Source organism: Hydra vulgaris, chromosome 01 (genome assembly GCF_038396675.1).
Source record: "Hydra vulgaris chromosome 01, alternate assembly HydraT2T_AEP".
Taxonomy (NCBI): domain Eukaryota; kingdom Metazoa; phylum Cnidaria; class Hydrozoa; order Anthoathecata; family Hydridae; genus Hydra; species Hydra vulgaris.
In genome coordinates, this window is record NC_088920.1 from 37398475 (window position 1) to 37421285 (window position 22811).

Sequence of the window (22811 nt, forward strand, 5' to 3'; positions counted from 1 at the left end):
GGTGCTATCCATACTCTTCCAACACTCAATATCGTTTCACTATTGAGTTTCGGAAAAACAAACCATTATTAATTATTTAAGAATTTTAAACTAGAAGGATCATGTTTACTTTATAAAGTTTTGCGCAAAAGATGATATTTTTACTTTGAACTTTTTAAAAAAACAAGCATTATAAAGAAATACCCGTTGCAAAATGCGGTCAACCAAAAATCTGGTTTACCTCAACTAAAATAAAAATTATTTGATTACTAAACAAAAATGCGCGAAATTTTTAAAAGAGTTGTAAATATAGTTTTAGAAATAGTTTTCATTAATAATGATAAAAAAAATAGCCAATTTAATAAATAAATAATCGATCAAATGGAAAAGAAAAAAATTGAACGGAAATCTACAAAACTGTTCTATTCGGAGTATACACAAAACAGTTTCAATTTTGTCGTGTGTGGTTGGTAAAATGTATATACATTATAAAGTATACAATTAAATAGCTAATTGGATAATTTTTAAAGTATAATTTCTCACAGATACTAAAGGATACTATCCTGTAATTTTAATTTTGACTAAACCAAATTAGTGTTAGGCTGTAATATTAGCGCAAATACTTGTTCAAGGGAACTTACGTGTTTTTCCTTCTTTTTTAAAAAGTCTATTAGCCATAAAAATAATGGCTTTCAACTAATGTGCGAAAAATAGCGTTTTTAAAAATCAGTTAGACTTTTTTTCCGCGAGATGCTAATTTTTGCTTACGTTTTTCCTCTTGACCTAGCACCCTAAAAACTTTCTTTTTATGTTCTTTAATTTTCTTATCTCGTTGAGCTTCCAACTTTTCGATTTTATCGATGAACTTTTTATGCTGCTCGCGTCTCTTATTCTTCTCTTTTTCACGTTTTTCTTTATTGGCAGCAAATATGCCCTTCATCAGACGTACGACCTATTTACAAATTAAAAGGAAAATCTTTAGAACAAAAAAGTAAAAAGTAAAATAAAAAAAATCTAGAAGCATCCATAACTACATATGCAAGACCCCCTCCCCCCTTTCTTAGCAGCTCTGAGTTTTAAATGACCCCTTTCTCCACTGCGTACGCATCATTTATCATTTAAATTGAGACCCTCCTGTAAAGATTTTGGCTGATTAGACAAACTAGCATTTACGTGATCAAATTTTTCCTGAGGTAACTTTAGACTTGTTATGCAACTTTAAGTCACACAAACAGTAGTCAAGAAGGCTCGCGTTTATGTTATTTACTTCTATTGCTTAATATTTAAAATAAATTAAATAATTTTTCAGGTTCAAACGTTTCGATTAACCAAATCAAATCACTTTTGCTTTGGTGTAGCCAAACGACTTAAGTACACTCTAAAAATAGATTGCTTTTTGTCAAAAAAAGAAAAGAAAAATTCATAAGCAAGATTGTCAAAGCGAACTGCTCGCTTTCTTAAACACTTCCCCTCATTGTACGCTCTTTAACGTTTTTAAGTAAAATATTTCTCCTATACTTGTGTACTTTATGGATGCCGAATCACAAAGAAATATTGTAAAAGAAAATCTACCAGTTGATGTACTTTTAATAGTTTATAAGCTAGAAAATATTTATAAAGTATATTTATATATAAAAAAAACTTTCTAAAATTAGATTAATATTATCTGAGGAGTTGTAGTAACTTTATGACAGTAGACGACATTATAGGTTTCACCACAAATGTATGTCATGGTGTCATACCTATTATGACACCCATTTCCGTATAATATTATAGTAATAATTATTATTATTTACAATATATATAACAATTTAGAAACTTACTTTTTTTATAACAACAATATTGTTGTTATAAAAAAAATAAGTTTCACTTTTTAGTATTAAAAACTACTGTAATAAAACTAACATCACACAGAAAAAATGACAAGTAAAATTACCAAGAAAATATCAACAAAGAAAAATAACCAAGATTGCTAATTCAAAAGATTTAAATAGAAAAACGATTTACCTTTTTCTCGTCTGGTTCCAGTACAACTGCTCTTTTTGTTTCATAAGTTTTTTGTTTTCTTTTTACTTGATTTTTCGGTTTTGTTTTAAAGGGTAAATCTTTTTGTAGCTTTTTTGGGACTACTAATGGATTGAATTTACGATCTTGACGTTCAATAGGCTACAATACACAAGATAAAATTGAAATTGAAAAACAGAAAAAAATTTGGATACAACTGTGTAGACAACACACGAAATTATTATTGGCTTTTTTAAATCATATTTAGGTCACTTTGAAATAAAAAATAAAAAAGTTTTTCATTTAAAGATGTCTTAACTCAAAATATCTAAATAAAAATAGTGAACGATCACAGAATCTTAAAACTTAATCTACTCATTAAAATGATATTTTGTTGAGTAGATTAATAAAGATTTAAGATTCTAGATTTTTGGCTTTAAGATTCCATAAGATATAAGTTTAAAGCTATAACTTGTTATACTATGCAATTTATTTGTTTATTATAAACGAAAGAATGTTTTATAACATTTATTTATAGTTTTATTTTTTTATTTATAGCTTTCTATATATTTTATTTTAACTTACGCATGTATATTTAAATATGTACAAGTAACAAACATATTCTTATGTATATGGATTTATTTCAATTAGACTAGTATACTTAATACTTAATAAACTTTATTAGTATTCAGTTAGACTAGTATACTTAATGACCATAAATTAGAGTCAAAGTCAAATTCGTCTCAAAAAAACATTGCATCTTGCATGACCAACTATATGCTGCATGTTTAAGAGCAAGATCATGTAATAGTTTGTTTTTTAAAGTTTATAAACATAAATAATTAACAAAACATTTCGAAAACTCATTTAACTTATAAAAAAGAGATAACTATTGGATAAGGATAACTAATTAAGCACAAACTAAGGACAACTTTTAGTAAAAAATATTAACAAGATTATTACACTTACAGTGTTCAATTTAAAAAATTAATAACATAAAAACACCAAAATATCATAAAACAAGCACACAAAAAAAAAAGATAAAATAAGATAATTAGACCAATTCAAGCATGTTTTAGGTTTTAATGTTTGAATTTTTTTAGAGGTTCATTTTCAAATTAATTTGTTTAGTCAACAGTTAATGGAATAAGTTTACAGTTAATGGAAAAACATTAAAATTAATAGCTTTATTTAAATTTAGCTGCTATGTGCTTTCAAATATTTTTTTAATCAGTAAAAATAAAAAATAATGACACATGCTATGGTTAGGAATACCAAACTCTTTAAGGACCATCCATAATATTGTATGCTTAGGGATACCAAATTCCTTAAGTCTTCAAACCATTCATAATCTTGTATGCTTAAGGATATCAAATGACTTAATGTCTTTAAATTAATTCATAATCTTGTTTTTAATACTTTAACCAAGAAAAACTTTTCTTTTCTTCTCTTGAAATGGTCAATCCAAATACCAGAGTGCAAATTCGAAGAAGTGTTTCAAATGAGTTTAGACATGATCAAGACGGTGAACTATATTCATTTTAATACCAGTTCTTTTTTTTCTTAAAAAAAACTTCAAAATAAATGGAAATTTAGCCTGACATTGATAAGTTTATCTCAGTAAAAAAACAAGACATTAACTTAAATGTGCATCATAAATGACTCAAAATGAGACATTTGTTATTTTAAACACTAGTTTTAAACTTTAATTGAGACTCTCAATTATGTCTTTAGATAATAGATAAGGAATTATTTGGAATGTTATATTCATAATTGAGATTCTCAATTATGTCTCTAGATAATAGATAAAGCATAATTTATGCTGTATATTACAAAAGGTTTGTCATATAAAGTTATATAAGTAACTATAATTATGTTTAATATATTACACTTTATACGTTTGAATTCTGAACAAATAATATGTTATGTCTAGTCAATAGTCACTCTATATTACTTTATCTTTACCTTAGATTTAATTAGATAAATTACTTTATCTTTGCTTATAAATTATTTCCTTAGAGGGCAAAGGTGCCACCATGAATAACATAATGAAACCATTATGTTGGCACCCTGATGGCCCCATTATGTTAGGGCCATCAGTTATGAGTACTAGAATTGGATCAGGCAAAAGCTCTACCTCGGTCAGGGTAATTTAAGGGTAACCACTGACATTTATACTCATCAAAGAACAAACCATGAAGTTGACTTGCTAAATAGAAAATAGTAACAGTATGCAGCACCCACATTGGTTTTGTTTTATTGGTTCAAAAAAACCTAAACCTCTGATCACTGATTTCTTCAAAAATCAAATTGAAAAGTAGTTGTCTACAGTTTTTTCTAGATTGACTACCTTTTACTAAAGATCAATCTGTAAGCATACTTGCATACTTATCATTGAAAGAAAAGCAAAAAATTGAAAGACATGGCAATTTTAAACAATAAGAAATCTAAAAACAATGAAGCCAATGAGTGTTGAATCGGTATGTAGACTTTTGGCATATGGCAACATTGTGACAAAGTTATGATCATCTCTGGAGAATGACACTTTAAATGGTCTTTGTTTCCTCCGGGCACATTTTACAAAGGAGATAAAAGTGCAAAATTAAAGGTTTTCAATTTTTAAATAAACAAAATTTTTTTAATTTTACTAAAAATAAATTTTTAAAAAAAAAAAAGTTTAAGTATTTTTAGTAAGTTTTTGGAAAAAATTAATATTAATAATTGAAGTTTTAAAAAGCTAAGGGTGTAACCAATAAAAGCTATTAATAAATATAAAAGCAGTAAACACATTGCACAACAATACCTGTATAATAAAATTCAAACCTTATATAAAGAGTCAGCATTTTGTGTGATTTTTAAACCAAGATCGTGGCGTAACTGTCCAACAGTGCGCATTCCTTGCCAGTTCTGTCTTTTTTCTTTTGGAAGTAGCAATGATTGAACAGGATGATATAGCTTCGGACAAGATAAAGGATACCATGTTCGACAAAAAACAATGTCTATTAAAAATAAATAACCAAACTATTAAATAAAATAAGTAATTAAACTGTAATGATAAATATCAAAATTTATTAAACATTGTTAGAACCCAATTATTAAAACAACAACAAAATTTACAAGTTATATGTTATTACAAAACAATTTTGTTCACACTTTTAACTGTCAGAAAAACAATTCTTACTGGATTGAATATTTAAAAATTAAATGTAAAAAAATTTAATAACCTTAAAAACTAGTAATAAGCATAGTAAACAAGCTTTTAAGTATCAAATATCTTATGGTTTAAGAGAAAACAAGATCACATTTTAAAGCTATTTTAGCTGTAATGTTTTATGAGAGAGACTGTAAATACTTCCTTTTACCTTTGCTATTTGTTATGAGTCATAACCATCATTAGGCATCATTAAATCAGCAGTGGTAAAAGACCACCTAGAGGTTGTGCCTAATTTGTACTTAAGACATACTTATAATAATTTTAAGTTTATCACTTTAATGCAACTCTTGAAAGCTGTCAACTCTAATTTTACATTTGCAAGAACCTACACAAAAGATTATATTTATCTTAGAATGTAACAACAATAGGATATCTTTAAATAAGAGTGCATAGATCTTTTATGGTTCTTCATTCTTCAGAAAAAAAGCTATAGACCTTTTGTGGTGCTTCAATCTTCAGAAAAAAAACTTTGAACTTGTAACTCTGTAATAGATGTCTTTATTTGTCTTGCCAATATTGCAAAATCTGTTTAATTGTAGTCTGGTGCTTTTATTAAAAAAGCACTGTCCTATTCCATTACTCCATAACTGCTTAAATCACATTAAACACACCAGCTGATAAAAAATAATCTTTAACTATATTCAAAAAAATCAACTATCATTGTTTTCAAGTTTTTATAAACAACCTAAAACAGTAATTAAAGTTTTTAAAAAGTTGTAACATTCCCGCTCCTGTTTTAGTCTACTATTTACTTTTTCTAAATGAGAATTTAATAAGTTATATCGCGTTTTGAAATCCTCGTTTTTAGAACTTAAATCCTTAATTTAAGTTTCCAACTATAACACCAACATTTTTAATTTAGCTAGTGAATTGTATATCAAGCTAAATAAAAGATTTAACAATTAAATTTCATAAAATATTACTTATTGACAAATAAATTCACAAGATAAAAGAAAATTTAACAACTTATCTGATATTAGTCTGATTATCCAAAGAGAAAAACTTAGCGTAACTTTGTTTATTTATTACTTTTAAATTCATCTTGCCCAAACAGTTGTTTTAATAAAAATTCTTATATTTAGTTTGGGACATAACGCGTATAAGGTTACATCATCGCTTTAAAATGTTAATTTTTGAAAGTTTGTTAATTTTTATACTTTTTGAGCAGAAATAAATCTGTGTCAATATCAGGTAACTCAACAACTGGTTAACATTTAACTCTGGAAACTCATTATTGATAAAGTTTTTTTTATAATATTCTTGTGCCCTTTTTTTGGTTCATCTTATCAACTAGTTTTATAAAAGATATTCCTTGTTTTTAACCACACAGCTCTGTGATGTAAGTATTTTTTACTTCATAATGCCTTTTGATGTTTGTGAATAGGTATACATTTTTCTTTAACTATTCTTCTATTAGATGCTTAAATTTTTATGCTTATCAGAACAATTTTTAAACTTTTCAGAAGCAAATAGATAGTTCCCTTTTTTACCTAAATGCATTACTGTTTAATTGTTTTGTCAGCTTCAATAAATTGTGTAAACAAAACAACCTTAGTGATAAATTTTACATTTAAAATTTTCTCCATAACAACATTTTTTGCTGCTTACTTTTAAAACTTACAAACAAAAATTAAACATTGAAAAACTTTACAGAAAAAGTATAATATAACTTTTATAAAAACTAACTTGCCTCAATTACCCTAAGCATAATTTGATCGACAAAATGTTGAATAGTTTAAAATTGCATGATATAATAGAGCATATTTTGAGCAGAGTGCTATGTTTATATGCTCTATTGTATGACACAATAGAGCATATAAACATAGCACTTTTGAAACAACTCAGATTTCAGTCTGCTTTTTTAATTTTTTAATTATTAAGAACTTATTTTATACAAAAACACTAAGTTAATAAAAAAGTCAAAAACTCATCTAATAAATCAAATATTTTATTTAAAAAAACATTCAACAAATTAAATCTTTTTTCAGTAGTAAAAAATTCTTTCCTTTTTTTTATAATGGAGCATTTATCTTATTTGAACACTTTGTAAATTTAACCTTTATAGACCACAGGCCATCTAACTGTATTGCTCAGTTTCATAGCTTTTAATCCAAGTTATTAAAAAAAGCACTCAGTCTTGTTCTTTCAAATAGTTTATTGTTTGGTTGTGCATTCATTATCATCATTCATTGTCTTCATTCTTTACTATAATTTTTAATAGTGTACCTGTTGCTATTTTTGATCTATCAGGCATCGAAAATCCGTTTTAGGATGTATCAAATTTTAATGTTAACTATTAAAAAAATTTTCTACCATATGTAATTAAGTTATTAATTTGCTATTGTTTCACGTAAAAAAATACTACTATTAGAGTATTAAGGATAAGATATTTTGTATTAAACTGCTGTTATTGTGTAAAACAGTTGACTTTATCAAATATCCAACAAAATTGAGAGAATTCTCCGCAACAGTCTTCTCTTCCTCTGCAAGAGAAAGCTATTTAGTTGTTTTTATGCAGAAATTTTCAATTTTTTTTTGAAAACTTATTTAACACACCAATGGTTCCACTTACATGAACAGTACAGAACGGTTTGTTGCCCTTGGCTGACACTTTGTTTATGGATAATCAAAAATACTATTTATTTATTTGAAAACAACAGAAGGACCCAAAGGCTTCTAATGCTGGAGTATACATTCAAAATTTTCAACTGAAATGTTAAATTGTATCAATTGATTGAATAAGTTTGAACAAAATTGTATCAAGTAGAACAAAGCAGTACAGTGAGACGGTTCTTAAACACCGAGACATGATGCAGACACCGCATTCTCCGGTAAACTATTCCATACATTAACAAATTGATTAGAAAAGGAAACACTTGGTGCTGTTTAAATTACAATGCAGTTTGTACAGTTTAAAGTTATGACCACAATTACCCAAGTAAGAATTGAGAATAAGAACATTTGATAGGTCAGTGTCCAGTTTACCATTATAAATTTTGAAGCATAAAACTAAATCCTTAAACATTCGACGATATTCTAACGTATTGAGCTTTAGTTCGGCTAGACACTTATCATAGAAAACTGACCACAGACCAGCAATTCTTTTAGTAAAGAAACATTGCACTTTCTCAGTTTTATTAACTAGGCATAGTATAAGGTGACCATACTGAAGAGTAATATGCAAGCATAGGTTGTACATAAGTACAGTAGGCTTTAACCATCAGCGATCTATCTTATGAATAAAAAGATTTTAGAATAAGGTAGGCTCTTGACATAGCTTTATGTACAATAAAAATGATATGATGATTAAATTTAAGGTTTCTATCAATGGTAACTTCAAAATCTCTTATACAGTTAACATGAGCACGTTCATGGTTATTTATGATATAAACACAATGGGTTATGTTTTGACTCTGGTTAGCAATTGTACAGACAAAGAATTTTTCAGTTACTATTTGGAGTTGCCAAGTACAACTCCATTCATACAAACAATTAACAGCTGTTATTGGTTGGTTATTATATTTGGTGTTATTGGTTGGTTATTAACTTACAGTTTTAAATTACAGTATTTCATTGCGACCCATACAGAATATCCGGCAGGCTAATCCATATGAGCCTAAGATAGTAACCACTATCAAAATTGGACAGCATCCCGGAAGGCATCCTATATGGGTTTCAGTTAACAACCCAAACGGTACCTATATAATTGTTGGCTGAGTAATGTTTTAGTTATAATTTAAGAAGCCATAAAATGTTATTTAGTTCCTTTTTTTTAAGAAGATTTGTTTTATGTAAGTAAAGTGTTTCTATAGTTGATCAAAATATAAATTTAGTTTTGAATATTTTGTGTTACCATGTGAAATGGGAGGATAAGAGTTATTAGGTAGTTAAAATAAAAAGTAGTGACTTGGAATATGGGCAGTACTAAACTGCATAATTTGTTATAATAGCTGCATAATTTGTTTATTATTTTCATTAATAATATATTGTTTTAAAATAAAACTTCTTTAAGATGCTATAATAATGGTCAGTGCAACATCTAAGTCTGGCAGAAACAAAAGATGCACGATTACATTGTTAAGCTGCTGAGCAAAGAAATAATGAACAAAATGCAACTAACCATATGCATAATTTAGGTTGGTTAGTGAAGCATGAATCGTTGAATGGTTTATGAATTTTGCATTAACCCTGACTAGCGCTAAAAAAGTACCAAACTTCGTAAAGTGTAATTATACAATTGGTTGTGAAACTAAATGTTGCTTGTACATAAAATTGACTTTAAAGTGTTCAGATCTATGTAACTAAACTAAGAAGAACACCGATTCTGCTGCTAACAATGATGTTTATGATGATGGTGTTAATGATTATGACAAATACGAAGAAGGCTTATTAGAACAACTTATATTGCAATAAACCAAGTTTTTTTAACTAATAGCTTTTAGATTTAATATTTAGAAATAACTAAAAATGCTTTTTAAAAGAGAATCAGATTGTAAAAAGTTGTTTTAGTGTCTGAACAAATTATAAATCTATAAAGTTGATATTTTTTACATGATAACAACACGTTAATGCGATACCTTTGTTAATGCTTATAAAAATTTTTGTTTTGTTTTTAAACCATTTGAAATTAAAAATACAATTACATTGTGGAAAAAAATAATAATTTTTTTCATAGTAAATGCAAATAACAGAAAAAAAAAATCTTTAGATCATTTTAATGGTTTTTCGAAGCTTGATAAGTCAAGAACTGCAGGGTTTTGAATTAATAAATTTTGTTATTTAGAACCTTCACAACATAAAACGCTCATTTACATTGGAATTTTTTAGATCTCACAACTGCAACACGAAAGTTAATTTTAAAGCATCTTTTTATATTATGGCCCATGGTCTATTAAAGGCAAAATAAAATTTCAAGAAACTTTAAATATACGTTATAGCGTTGTCATAATAAAAAGGTAATTATGATTTTAAATAAAAATATTTTACCACTAGTCAATATCTTGTCTTCAAATGTTGCTCGAAAAGCACCAGGGGGGGCCTATAAAATATTCATTTGTAAAACAGAAGAATTATTGTCAAAAAATACAAAAACTATTAACATTACTTTAAAAACTGTACTTTAAGTGCTTTTTTCACTTGACCCCTAATTCCACTAACGGTACGAATGGAAGCACCTTCGAATTTTGCTACTTCAAGCACAGAATTAAACATGCCCTAAATAAAGTAAGGAATTAAACATCCTATAAAAAGTATAAAATAAAGATATCCTATAAAAAGTATAAAATAATGATATCCTATAAAATGTAACGAATTAAACATATCCTATAAAAAGTAAGGAACTAAATATTTCCTATGTTAAAAGTATAAAATAAACATACCCAATAAAAAGTAAGGAAATAATAAACCTATAAAACTTTCAAAAGCAAGCAACTGTTTTATTTCGTAAATTAAATCTTCAAAGTAGTTTTCAAAACATTATTAAAATATTAATTAAATTTGTTACTAATTGTTACACTAGGGGTGCAACTTATTTGTTGCACCTAGGGATCTTCACCATTTGTCAAACCCAGTGATCTTTCCACTTTTTCATAAAAAGTCAGTTAATAAATGTTCAGAAAAAATAAAGCACTTGTGCTTTATTGTAAAATATGATCATATTTCAATGATAAAGTTTACATATACTCAACCCTCGGAATTACATATACTACAGCCAAAAACAGATTTTGTAAAGGGAAAAAAGTTTTTTGTAGCAAAAATATGAAATTATTTTTTGCCTGTGGCAATTTTTAAAACTCTAAATAAATTTATACCATTTACTTATCTCAATCGGATTTAATTTTTTTAATTAGAAAAAATGGTCGTGTGAAGTGTGTAATAAAAAAGTTTTGCCAAAATTATTTGTTTCTACAGTTTTCTACAGTTCAAGCAACTGGTTTACAGTAAATGTAGTGTAATGAGCAAGGTGCTCTTAATACTGTTGGTTTTGAAAATAAAACATACTTTTCTTGAATATAAAAAGAGATAAACTAAATTGAAATAATTTTTGGAGAGACAGTCGGATCAGCTGGTAGGTCAAAAAATGTATCAAAAGCAAGAGGTGTGTCTTAGATTCAGAGTTTTTGACTTTTTACAGCAAGAGGTGTATCATTAAAATACAAAAGAAGATATACACAACATATGCTTAGAGTGCTGTATGATGAGTGATGTATAGCAGTGGCACATGGAAATAAAGGTTGATGATATCTAGTGTTTTGAAAAAACAGAGATTATGATGATCAGATCAATCGGGGTATGACTCTAAAAAAAAGATATATCTAAAAAAGATTAGGGTGGTTTGAGCATGTAGAATATAAAGACACAGATGATTGGATATCAAAATGTAGAAAGATAACAGTTTCAGTAAAATAGGTTAAAAGTTATTATTTTACAGATAACATGAAAAAACTTAAAATAAAGAAAATGCTCAGGATTGTGTATACTGGTGAAATAGATGAGAAGCAGTGCAAGTGCAGAAAAAAGGTTGTTTAAAAACAAGTGCAGAAGGTTACTAAAATGATCATGATATCTTTTAGTTTCTTATTACAATAATAAACGATTAAACTTTTTAATCATATTTACATGTTGATTTTTATTAAATTTTTTGTAATCACCAAGATTTTTATAATTTAAAGAAAATGAAGACCTTTAACTCAAACCGTTTAAAAATAATAATTTTATATGTGATTTTTTTATTTATTTTTACTTTCAATTTTTTTTTATTAAACTTGGTTTAAATTTCCCTCATCTCTAATAAAAACATGATTAATGCTTCTTGTAATAAACTTAATTTTTGTTAAGTTTACACAACTTGTCTGTAACTTCACACAAGTTGTCAGTAATTAACACAAGTTACTATAGCTTTAATTAATGCAAATTACTATAGCTTTAATTAATGTTAAGTTAAGATAGTTAAGATAGCATTGACACACTTTCATACACCAAATGGCAGCAAGTCATGTTGTCATCACAAAAAATTAAATAATCACAAAATTATAATAAAATCATTGCATTACAAAGAAATATCAAAGTCAACTTTACAAAGTCACAAAGTCATACAATTGTACTCCTTATGTTGTCTACATTGCAATGTCACAGTCTTACACTAGCCAATTAAATAATCTGCATTACACAAGTCAACTCATTGCACTAACCTTGATAAATGCTGTATTTTTGTAGATCTTTAAAGGTGTTCCAACCAGTTTGAGTTTTTTCACTACTTGAATTGATTTATCAAGGTCTATAACAACACCAGTAGCAACAATTCTAAATTTTGTCTAAATAAAAATATTAGGAAAAGAAACTCTAATGTAAAAAAATCATTAAAAAAAAAGCTTTAAATAAAAAATTAACAAGCTTACTGTCCTATCTGACAATGTCTGAATTGCTAGCATTCCAGTGCTTGGAGGAGTAACAGGACCTAAGGAAAATATAAAAATCAACATTTAAACAGTTAAATGCTGTTGCAAAATAAATGATTAATTTACACATACCATACATTGTAGCAATACAATGTAAGTGCTCAGGAGTATATTTTAGTGAACGCAGGCGTCCATTATGATCTTGCATTGAGTAAAGAGGGATAGTCTGAAAACGCCTCCAACCAAGAGACACAATTATAGGATCTCTATTTTTTAATATTCTATCATGCCATCGATGTTTCTTAAAGCGAGTCTTAAAATCGTAAAAATATCATCATTGTCATCAAAATCATCATCATCATGATCAATATCATAAATTACATTTATTGAAAACAATCTATAATTGTGTTTTGAAACTTGCAAAAAACATACATACCTGTATGTAACCAATGTTATCTTCACCAGAAAGAAGTCCACCAACAATGAGTGGGTAATTTGGATCAAAGTTAGTTATAAACTCACTAGGGATACCTGAAATCTAAAAACACATCTAAATACATATTAATAAATTTTTCATTCTTAAAAATACATAAAATGATGCACTTGTATTATTTGAGCAGTTTTCTATAAAAGTATGCTTAGCATACATTAGTAAATAAAATTGATAAAACAGTGTAGATTTTTAAAAAGTTGAAACTGAACTCTCAAATTGCTTTCAAATTAATAAGTTTAAAAAACCTGCCCATTGTAATTCAAATGATTTTTAAAAAAACATTCAATATACTGATATATTTTTTCACATATATATATTTTTTAATTAAAAAACAAATTCAAAAACTAAGCTCAGAAACTAGTTAACAGAAGAGCAAAGAAAAGAGTTCAAGATCAAGAAAGCAGTTGACAGTATTTGTATAAATTTTTGGTGTTGCTTAAATTTGTGGGAGGGGGTGCTGGTGTTTGGCTTTTCTGTAGTGAGATCTGTTTTATTGCAAAAATGACTGATATGATGTAGGCTACAGGCAATGTAGATCATTTTTTCTTTTTTCTCTATACGTGCTTATGTAAATATGGATAGATATGTTTTACATATTCTTTTTATATTTATATTTGCTTATATTTAGTTTATCAAATATTTAAAGTGTAAATTAAACTTCTAGTTATTTTTTATGGCTGTTAGTCTAAAAAATAAAAAAAAAATAAAAAAAATAAAAAAAAAAATTTAAAAAATTAAAAAAGCTAAAAAATTTTGAGCCTGGCCAAAAGAGGGCAAACTTATTACTGAAAATGCCACTTAACGTTACATGGAAAACAAGGTGAAAAAATTGCTTTAACTTTTATTCAGATTTTTGCAAATCAGTAAAGCGGTTTGCATTAGAAACTTTCAACAAGATGTTGAGAATTCTATACGAATTTAAAAAATATATAAAAAATTATCAGAGGTGATCAGCTAAAGAAAACAAACTAGTTTTTTTGATACTACTATTCGACTTTTGTTACATGACTTACGTTACATCATTTATGTTACACGATGATAATCACTTAAGTGATTATTATCGTGGATTTTTTATATCTATTATTAAGCTTTAGAGTTATGTAACAAAAGAATTGTAAAAGTATTGAACTCATTCATTAAAAATAATTAGCAAAGGAAATTTTAAAAAACTGGTGAAACTGTTCCTTAGTGATTTTCATAACGTTTATAAAAGTTTTCAAAGTTATGAAAGTTATCGAAAACAGTTTTTCCGCAAGACCAAGAGCAACTTTGAAAAATTATTTTAGTATTACAACTTTTTAAATACTTATTTGAGTCATTTAAATAAGAAAATCATTGGTTTGTCGAAGTTTTTACTTACACTTCTTACATTAATGTGCATTGCCTTATTTTCATTAAGTTAAATTTTTAAAATGCTGCAAAGTATTTACATTTAAATCTTTTAAAATATTTTTGATGTAAAACTGCTATCACAGTTTAGGAGGGATGTAAAAACTGCTATCACAGTTTAGTTCAGGTATATGTGATCGTTTGTGTCAGGATAGAAGGGGTTAAGAATTGACAAATATATAGTGACGTGCTTCATGGATGACCCCATTAACTGCATTTACAAACAATTTGTTTTACTAAAACAAAAATAAAAAAAGGTTCTAACTGATTTTTTTTATATTAGGAGAATAGCAAACAAATCTTTTTGTTTAATGTCTAAATAAAAATATTTATATAATTGTTATTTTAATTTATGTACATTTATATGTCAACCAAAACAAATATATATATAAAAAATAGAAAGACAATAATATAAATAATTTTAATTAACATTAAAAAAAGAGAGATTTTTTTTCTAAATTCTCAGAATATAAAAAGTTTTAATTAGATCCTTGTCAAACGAATGCGACGAAATAAGAATTACTTAATGATGTAATTCATTTTGTTAACGAAAAAGCGCCAGTACTTTAGTAAATGCATGTGTACTTTAGTAATTTTAACTTGACACAAATAAAATAAAAATGTGCTTTAACCTTGTTAAGAAGCGTTACGCAGCTCGCATTTTGTTACGCAGCGAAATCTCGTAACAAGGCCTGAAGCATGGTTATTCAAAACTTTAAATGCAAAAATGTAACATTTAATATTCTTTCCCATATATTATAAAAAAAAATTTTTTAACTAAATATTAGAAAAAATAAAACTTTATCATGTTTTTGTTAACTTAGGTTACAAGAAAATTGCAATAGTTCTTTCGTTTTTTTCTTGAAATACATATTTTGTAAAGTATAAAATCTGACCGACAACAATTTGAACATGTTTGCTCCATTTTCACGCTAAATTAATTCCGATTATTCAAATAAATTCATGGTTAAAATAACATTTTTCAATAAAACTTTTTTTATCATGCGACAATGAGAAAAACCGTAGCTTTCGGAAGCATAAAATGACTTAAATAAATTAATTTTAGTACTAAAGGTATATTTTAAATAAACTTTCATGTGTCTACATCAATATTCATTTGCTAAAAGTTGACGAAAAAGAGAATAAAACTTGACTACTTTTTCATTTTCCGCCATGAAATTGCCCACATATATATGCATATATATATATACATATGCATATATATATGCATATATATATATATATATATATATATATATATATATATATATGCATATTTAGCTATTTTATCTTGTGGATTGCTTTAATCCACATTTATTATCTTTTTTTTTTTTTAATTTTATATTGTTACTAAGTTATTAGTTTTATTTTTGAGTTATCTGTTCAATATATCTTTAACTTTTTTTATCCTTTCTATCTTCCTAAATTTTTATCTTATTTCACTTGGGCTTGACAGCTCGGCCTAGATATAAAATATAACATGTATTATAAAATTGGTCAGACAGAGTAATACAAATTTTTCTTTTCTTTATTTAAGGTATTGGCAGGCTCTAGTTGGATTACCATCCTACAACTAGTCAAGTCAACCTTCTGCTATATTCTAATTTAAAATAATTATAAAAACAGTTTGATATGAAACATTCCAAAAAGAAGCTTTTTCTTTTATATCTACTACTTAGACAACTAAAATTTATTACAAAACAACATAAAAAATTCTAATATTCCCGTTCTTTTAATAAGTAAATAAGGTAAGAAATTCTAAAATTCCTCTTCTTTTAATAAATAACGTAAGAAATTCCAAAAATCCTCTTTTTTTAATAAGTGTTTATAATTAACAATGCTGATAGGATTTACTATTTTGACAAATTTAAAGTTCAAAAAATTCTTTCAATAATAGACTTTTAAATGAATATAGTTTTTTTTTAATAAATTTGTAATTAAAATTAAGTGTATCTTTTTTGTAGTTAATTTTTAACATATATGCCAGATAGTTACAAAGAAAAATTGTAGGGTGAGGCATGTAAACCATAATACCCTTACTGCTAGCAATTATGGCTAATAGATAATCATGATAAACCTTACTGATACAGCCCTCAAACTTAGGGTGGGCATACGGCAATGCCGACCTAGAAGTGTTAAAGGTCGGCAAAGAATTGCCAACCTTATTTTTATGTTTTATAGTAAAATCTTTGTAATAATTTTTTTATGCTGACCTGATGCCCACCACTAACAGATTAAGGTCGGCAAATCATAGCCGATCTCTATTTTCCTAATTCTGAGATATCAGCCATAATTGCTGATAGCAATTATGGCTGATAGATATCCATGATAAACCTTACTGCTAGCAACTATGGTTATTAGGTAACCATAATAAACTTTACTGCTAGCAATTATAGATTAATAAATTAGTTAAAAACATTCTTATTTTGCTTTTACAAAGAATTTCTTTTCTTTTACAAGGATTAATATTATACCATCAAGAAATGGAGTTCTTAGTGTTCATAGGTTTTGTTGCATGTATAACAAGAGGAGTTTCATAGGTTTTGTTGCATGTATAACAATTCAATTAGTTCATAGTTATAGGCAACAGCTCAATAAATAATACAACCGCATATTCACTCATTTTATGTATTTTTAAGAATGGCAAACTCAATTATAGAAATTAATATTCAGTAAGTGAATTTAAAACTTATTTTTTGTTAAACAAAATTCACATAATTAAATCATTTTTGAAACTTTATTATGCTTTGTTTTATTTAATGCTATGGATTTAAAAAATTTTTTGTGGCTTAAATTATTTTACGCACAGCATTTTATTGCCTTTCCATATAATAACAATTAAATCTACAATAACAATTACATGTCTTTGGAAACATATTTTCATTTGAACTTTATAGTTTACTATGTTGAAAATAGTCTATATAAAAATAGATGATAGTTAACTAGTTGGAAATAGTATGCACTCTAGAAATAGATGACATCTAATAAAGTTGGAAAAAATAAATTTCAATTTGGACTTATAACAGTTTCATGAATTTGATGCGTTGCCTTACTTTGACAGTGAACAATAAACTTACCATACAATTTCATACTTTGAAAATAGTACGTACCTCTATTCGTACATAAAGACCTGCTCTAAATCCTTCATACTGAACTCTAACTTCATCATCGAAATTTTCAAACTCTTTCCGATTTAGCTCTGCTTGATCTGTCATTGTGCTTTTTATATCATCATAATAAGTATTAGGACCTTAAAATACAAAAACAAACTTCCAAATTTTCTTACAAACTTTTTAAATAAAAAATTACCACCTTTAGCGGCCTAAAAGCAAGAATTTTATAAAAAAAAACTGGAAAACTTTTATATTTTGTTCACCACAAAAATAAACAAATTGTTTTCATAAAAAAAATTACAATAAGCATCGAAAAGTGCATAATAAATGATGGATGCATTATTTTTGAACACAAGCAAAAAAAATTACCTTTTCCTTCATCATAATCTGCATTAAACATTTCTTTCAGTTTTTTTTTCTTTTCTTTTCGTTTATCAGTTGATTCGCTTTCTTCAGTCTGATTTTTGTTATCTTCTTTTTCAATGTCTTCTCCTTCACTTTCTTTATCTTTTTCAGCAGTTTTACTATTCACAACTAAACCTGTTTCTAAGTCTTCAAAATCTCCATAAACATCTAAAATATAATTTCAATAATAAAAAATATCATTATAAAGAAATAAAAATAAATTTTTCACATTCTTAATCTATCAATCCTATAATATATTAATATTGAGTTTAATGCTGCCGTTACTCATTTGTGCGTGTTTGACACAATACTCACAGCAGCCATTACATCCGAGTTAATGCCCAGAAAGAGTCACAGAACTTTTTTAATAAGAAAATGTGAACAAAAGTCTAAGTAAATATCTAACTTGTGTAAAATTCAAACTTTGTAATGTTAAAATTATATAAAGCTTTACAAATTTACTTTCACTTGAAAATTGCATTGCTGCCACATCTCTTTAAGTATGATTTATAGCATTTAATTGATGTTTTATAAAGTCTTTTATTTTAATGTGTAAAAAATTTAATTATTTAAAAAAGCCTATTTCTATTAAACACAAAACTATGGTGGAAATTATTTGCGCATATGTCGCATTAATCAAGTCTGCGGGTTTAATAAACATTAAAGTGAAAACTTTAAATTTCTTCAAAATTAATTAATGAGGTGAGGGTAGTTAAGTAACGAATTAAGTAACGAGGTCCTAATAAACTATGAATGGTCTGGAAAAAAATCGAATTAAAAACCTAAATGGAATATAATTAGAAAAAAATAAGTCTGTACCCATTTTCTTTTTTTTATATAGAAGTTTACAATTTTACAATAAGGAGCTATGAGCTATAAAGTATTGACCATCGTTAACTCAAAACAAAGATCATTAATTGTTAACTCAAAACATCGTTAACTCAAGATTTGACATTTTTTAATTTTTATCATTTACTAAAAATTATTCAAATAAACAACCATATAAAGAATAAGTACAGAAATGGTGTGGAATAGACTTATGACCATATTATACAGGTCATGGTAAGTTCATTATTCCATATATATTTAAATTTAATTCCAAATGTTATTTAAACTTTTTATACCGTTAGTAATTAATCAACACATTTCAAGAGGGTATTCTAAAATTATTTAGAATGCTTGAATAGAATGCTTTGGGTACTAATATCTGAACCGCTGAAAAGCTTTCGTGCAATGACTACCGAAGCATTAAAAAATTAATTATATTATATATTATTTTTTAATTCATAACTTTAAAATAATATATATATATATATATATATATATATATATATATATATATATATATATATATATATGTATATATATATATATATATATATATAGTTTTTTTACCACTTACGAAAAAATATTGAAGTAAGGAATAAGTATAGAAATGGTGTAGAACTTACCAAGACCGAGAGTTTACAGGTCCGAATTTCTAGTAAAGATAAAAAGTAAAGAAAAAAACAAATCATTGGAGAAGCAGTTTCAAAAATAACAATTTTAGCAGAAATCGCCACCAATGACCTTTTATCTTTAGAATGAATTTGAAGTAAGTCAATTCTATTATTTTGTTAGAATCAGATTATTCATATAAATCAAAAAATCAAAAAAATTTATATAATAAAGAAGTTTTCAAATTTTAAAAATAATAGAATAAGGTTGTATGGCTATCAATAAATTTATTTTTTTAACCTTTAAGCTTTATTTAGTGCAAGTAATTTGATCAATTTGCAGACAAACATTCCACTGAAATGATAAAATTTCTTAAGAACATATGGGATTATATGCCACTATGGGATTGATATGTAGACAAATACATTATGTGAAGTAAGAAAATCCCTACACTATTAGTTTAATTTTAAAAAAAATTCAGGAAAAATCTTGAATTATAAAATGTCATTATTAAAAGTATTTAGATTTCTAATAACATTTTGTAAGTATAAATATAGATCAAGACATTTTGGTTTAACAAAATAAACCAGGATGTTATGCACTAATTTTCAGTCACAATAAATGTGGATGAAATTAAACTCAAATATTTAAAAAACCATAATTTAAAAGCAAATAATAATAATAAAAAAAGAGCTAAACTAGACAGATTTCAAGATGAAAATTAAATTTTTAAACTCAGTATAATAATTAAAACTTTCTTTTTTCTGTATTTATTGTCAAACTATTTACAAAACAAACAAACAAAAAACTACCTTCATCATCTTCTAAGTTCAATAACTGCTCAGCATCTTCTGCAGCAGACCATTTTCCTGTGACAAAACAATCTTTAATTAACACTCCAATTTTATCAATAAGGTCTTCTGAATTGTCGTTATTATTTTTTTCTTTTTTCACCTGTGAACAATCTTCCAAATGAAATATAGAGTTAGCAATTTTCTTAGCATTTTTTTTCGCGAAAATTCCTGCAACTAGATCACTCTCTTCATCAGATACCTCATTCTCTTTTGAAGTTAAAACTAAAACAGAGAAAATAATTTCCCCCTGAAAAGCATTGTTTTATGTAATTGTTATATACTTTACATATTCTTTCTTTTTTAAAGTAACATTTGATAATTGTAAACAATTGATGAATAAATATGCGATGATGATAATGATGATGATCATAATTATGATGATAATGATGACGACCATTTTATGAAACTAATCCCATTTCTTTGCAGATGTTAATTCAAACACATATATCATTATCTACACAGAGTAAAGGTTTATAGTTCTAAAGTTTAATTTTTATTTTTTCTGATTGTAATATTATTCTTTGAAAGTTTGTTGTTGAGCTCAAGTTGTTTATAAAACTCAAAGTTAAAACAATCCTTTCAAAATTCTTTTATACTTAATCTACAACAATATTTTTCTTAGACATATCTATGCTTTAGGAGCTTGATACTTAAACTTAAAGTTCAAATTTACTGACTATAATGATTCACTTCATGACATATAAAAGGATATAATGACATATAAATAAAATATGAATAAAAAAAGAGGAAAATTTTTAACAGCTTACCTTCACCATAAATATGTGTTCTAATATCAGTATGTTTTGTTAAACCCAGACTTCCGATTCTTTTTTTCATTAAATCTGCCAATTTCTTCATATCTAAAAATAAAATGATGTATATAAAATAAAAATGAATAGTCTGTGTGTACTATAATTGTTTTGTTATAACTTTAATCAAAAGTTCATTAACAGACTTTGTCAGGTATGATTTACAAATGATTTACAAATCTACATATATATAAATCTCCATATATATAAATCTGCATAAAGTTGATTAGTTAAATAATTTTTTTTTTTTTTTTTTATCAACAAAGGTTTCCTCAGGCACACAATAATCAAATAAAAAAATAAATTACACAATAGTATAAATTAATTACAGATTAATAAGGTGAACCTAAAACTTTGGGGACAGGCAAAATAAAATTGAACTTTATAAAAATTTCAGCACTTATTTTACCAAATCCAACATATTATCAATTAAAAGATTTTCATGCTAACCGCCATACTTTGAACAAGTATTGATTATTTAATTAATGTCTTTAATTGATTTTAAAATTAATGATTTTTAATGAGCATAAATTTTTTCAGTCACACTAAATGTTTTTACATTTTTTCTAAAAAAATGCTCATTTTTTGCAACTGTAAACAAATACTTTGTGGAAATCTTCATTTATTGTTAAGTTATTGAGGTCAACAGGTATAAGAAATGTATATCTCCAGTGAAAAAGGTTGGTACCAAGAAAAGTTCAAATGGAAATTTGTTTCGTAAGACTTTAATGGAGTCTGCTGATTGACAAATTATGAAGAGATTTGAACTTACTGGATTTAAAATGATTCAAAAGCAATCAGGAAGACCACACAATTTAACATATTGCCAGGTTTGTAATACTAAAATCTTTTTTAAAAGATCCTTTTTAGTAATAAGAAAAAGTTTATGCAGTTCAAATCAGAAGGAATGTTTGTTTGACGTCTAGAGAATACAAAATATGATCCTAAATCCTTATTTGCATTACCTTCTCCATGTTTTACTTACTGTATAACATAAAGAAGGTATGTAACAATTTTGGGATGTTTTAGTCAAGCTGATGTTGATCTAATAACAGATATACTGAAACTATTGATCAATAAATATACAAAGAATATTGTAAGAACATTGTATTACTGCATGCAAAGAATGAAATGCCTTCCTGCTGGATGGATGTAACATCAGGAAAAGGATCCAAAAGATATTGGCAAATTGGTTGAAGAATTCTTAAAAAAGAAAATTTGTGTTTTGAAGTTGATATCCCAATCAACTGGCTTAGTTGAGATAAGGTACCACTGATTATTTATGTTAATAGTCAAATATTAGACATCAAGCTTACAAATCATGCTAACTTAATTAATGCTTGCATTAATTTAGTTGACTTCGTGCCTCATAGATGCAAAGCTGTTCTTGATTGTAATGATAGCCCTACAAAATATGATTTAGGGCCTTTAAAACCAATATATATTGTAAAAATTTTAAAAGCATCTAAAAAAACTTTACAAAAAAAATCCCCTTATAAAATAATTGACAACATTTAAAAATTCTCTCTACACAATCCTATTTTAAAAAATTTACACAAACTTTTGTTATACACAACTTTACACTGCTTTATATAGATATAACTTCTCTCACATTAATATATTAAGGAAAACGATAAAATAAGTTGTTAAAGTAAGCAGTATGCTTTTATTAAATAATCTATTACCTAATCATATAAAATTTTATGTTGTACACAAA

At 26.3% G+C, this 22811-nt stretch overlaps 1 protein-coding gene across 1 annotated transcript in view; it reads right to left on the reverse strand.

Annotated features, from left to right (window-relative positions):
- Nucleotides 1–383: 383 nt before the first annotated feature.
- Nucleotides 384–22811, reverse strand: part of LOC100206435 (ribosome biogenesis protein BMS1 homolog) — a 45794-nt gene continuing 23366 nt past the window's right edge. The window contains exons 12-24 of the mRNA XM_065788074.1: nt 21053–21145; nt 20244–20507; nt 17959–18162; nt 17587–17726; nt 13031–13132; nt 12727–12907; nt 12595–12653; nt 12388–12510; nt 10316–10411; nt 10184–10235; nt 4807–4982; nt 1987–2145; nt 384–931 (exon numbers count right to left, since the gene is read on the reverse strand). Coding sequence (XP_065644146.1) covers nt 710–931; nt 1987–2145; nt 4807–4982; nt 10184–10235; nt 10316–10411; nt 12388–12510; nt 12595–12653; nt 12727–12907; nt 13031–13132; nt 17587–17726; nt 17959–18162; nt 20244–20507; nt 21053–21145 — 1871 coding nt within the window. The 3' untranslated portion in view covers nt 384–709. The remainder of the gene's footprint in view (nt 932–1986; nt 2146–4806; nt 4983–10183; nt 10236–10315; nt 10412–12387; nt 12511–12594; nt 12654–12726; nt 12908–13030; nt 13133–17586; nt 17727–17958; nt 18163–20243; nt 20508–21052; nt 21146–22811) is intronic.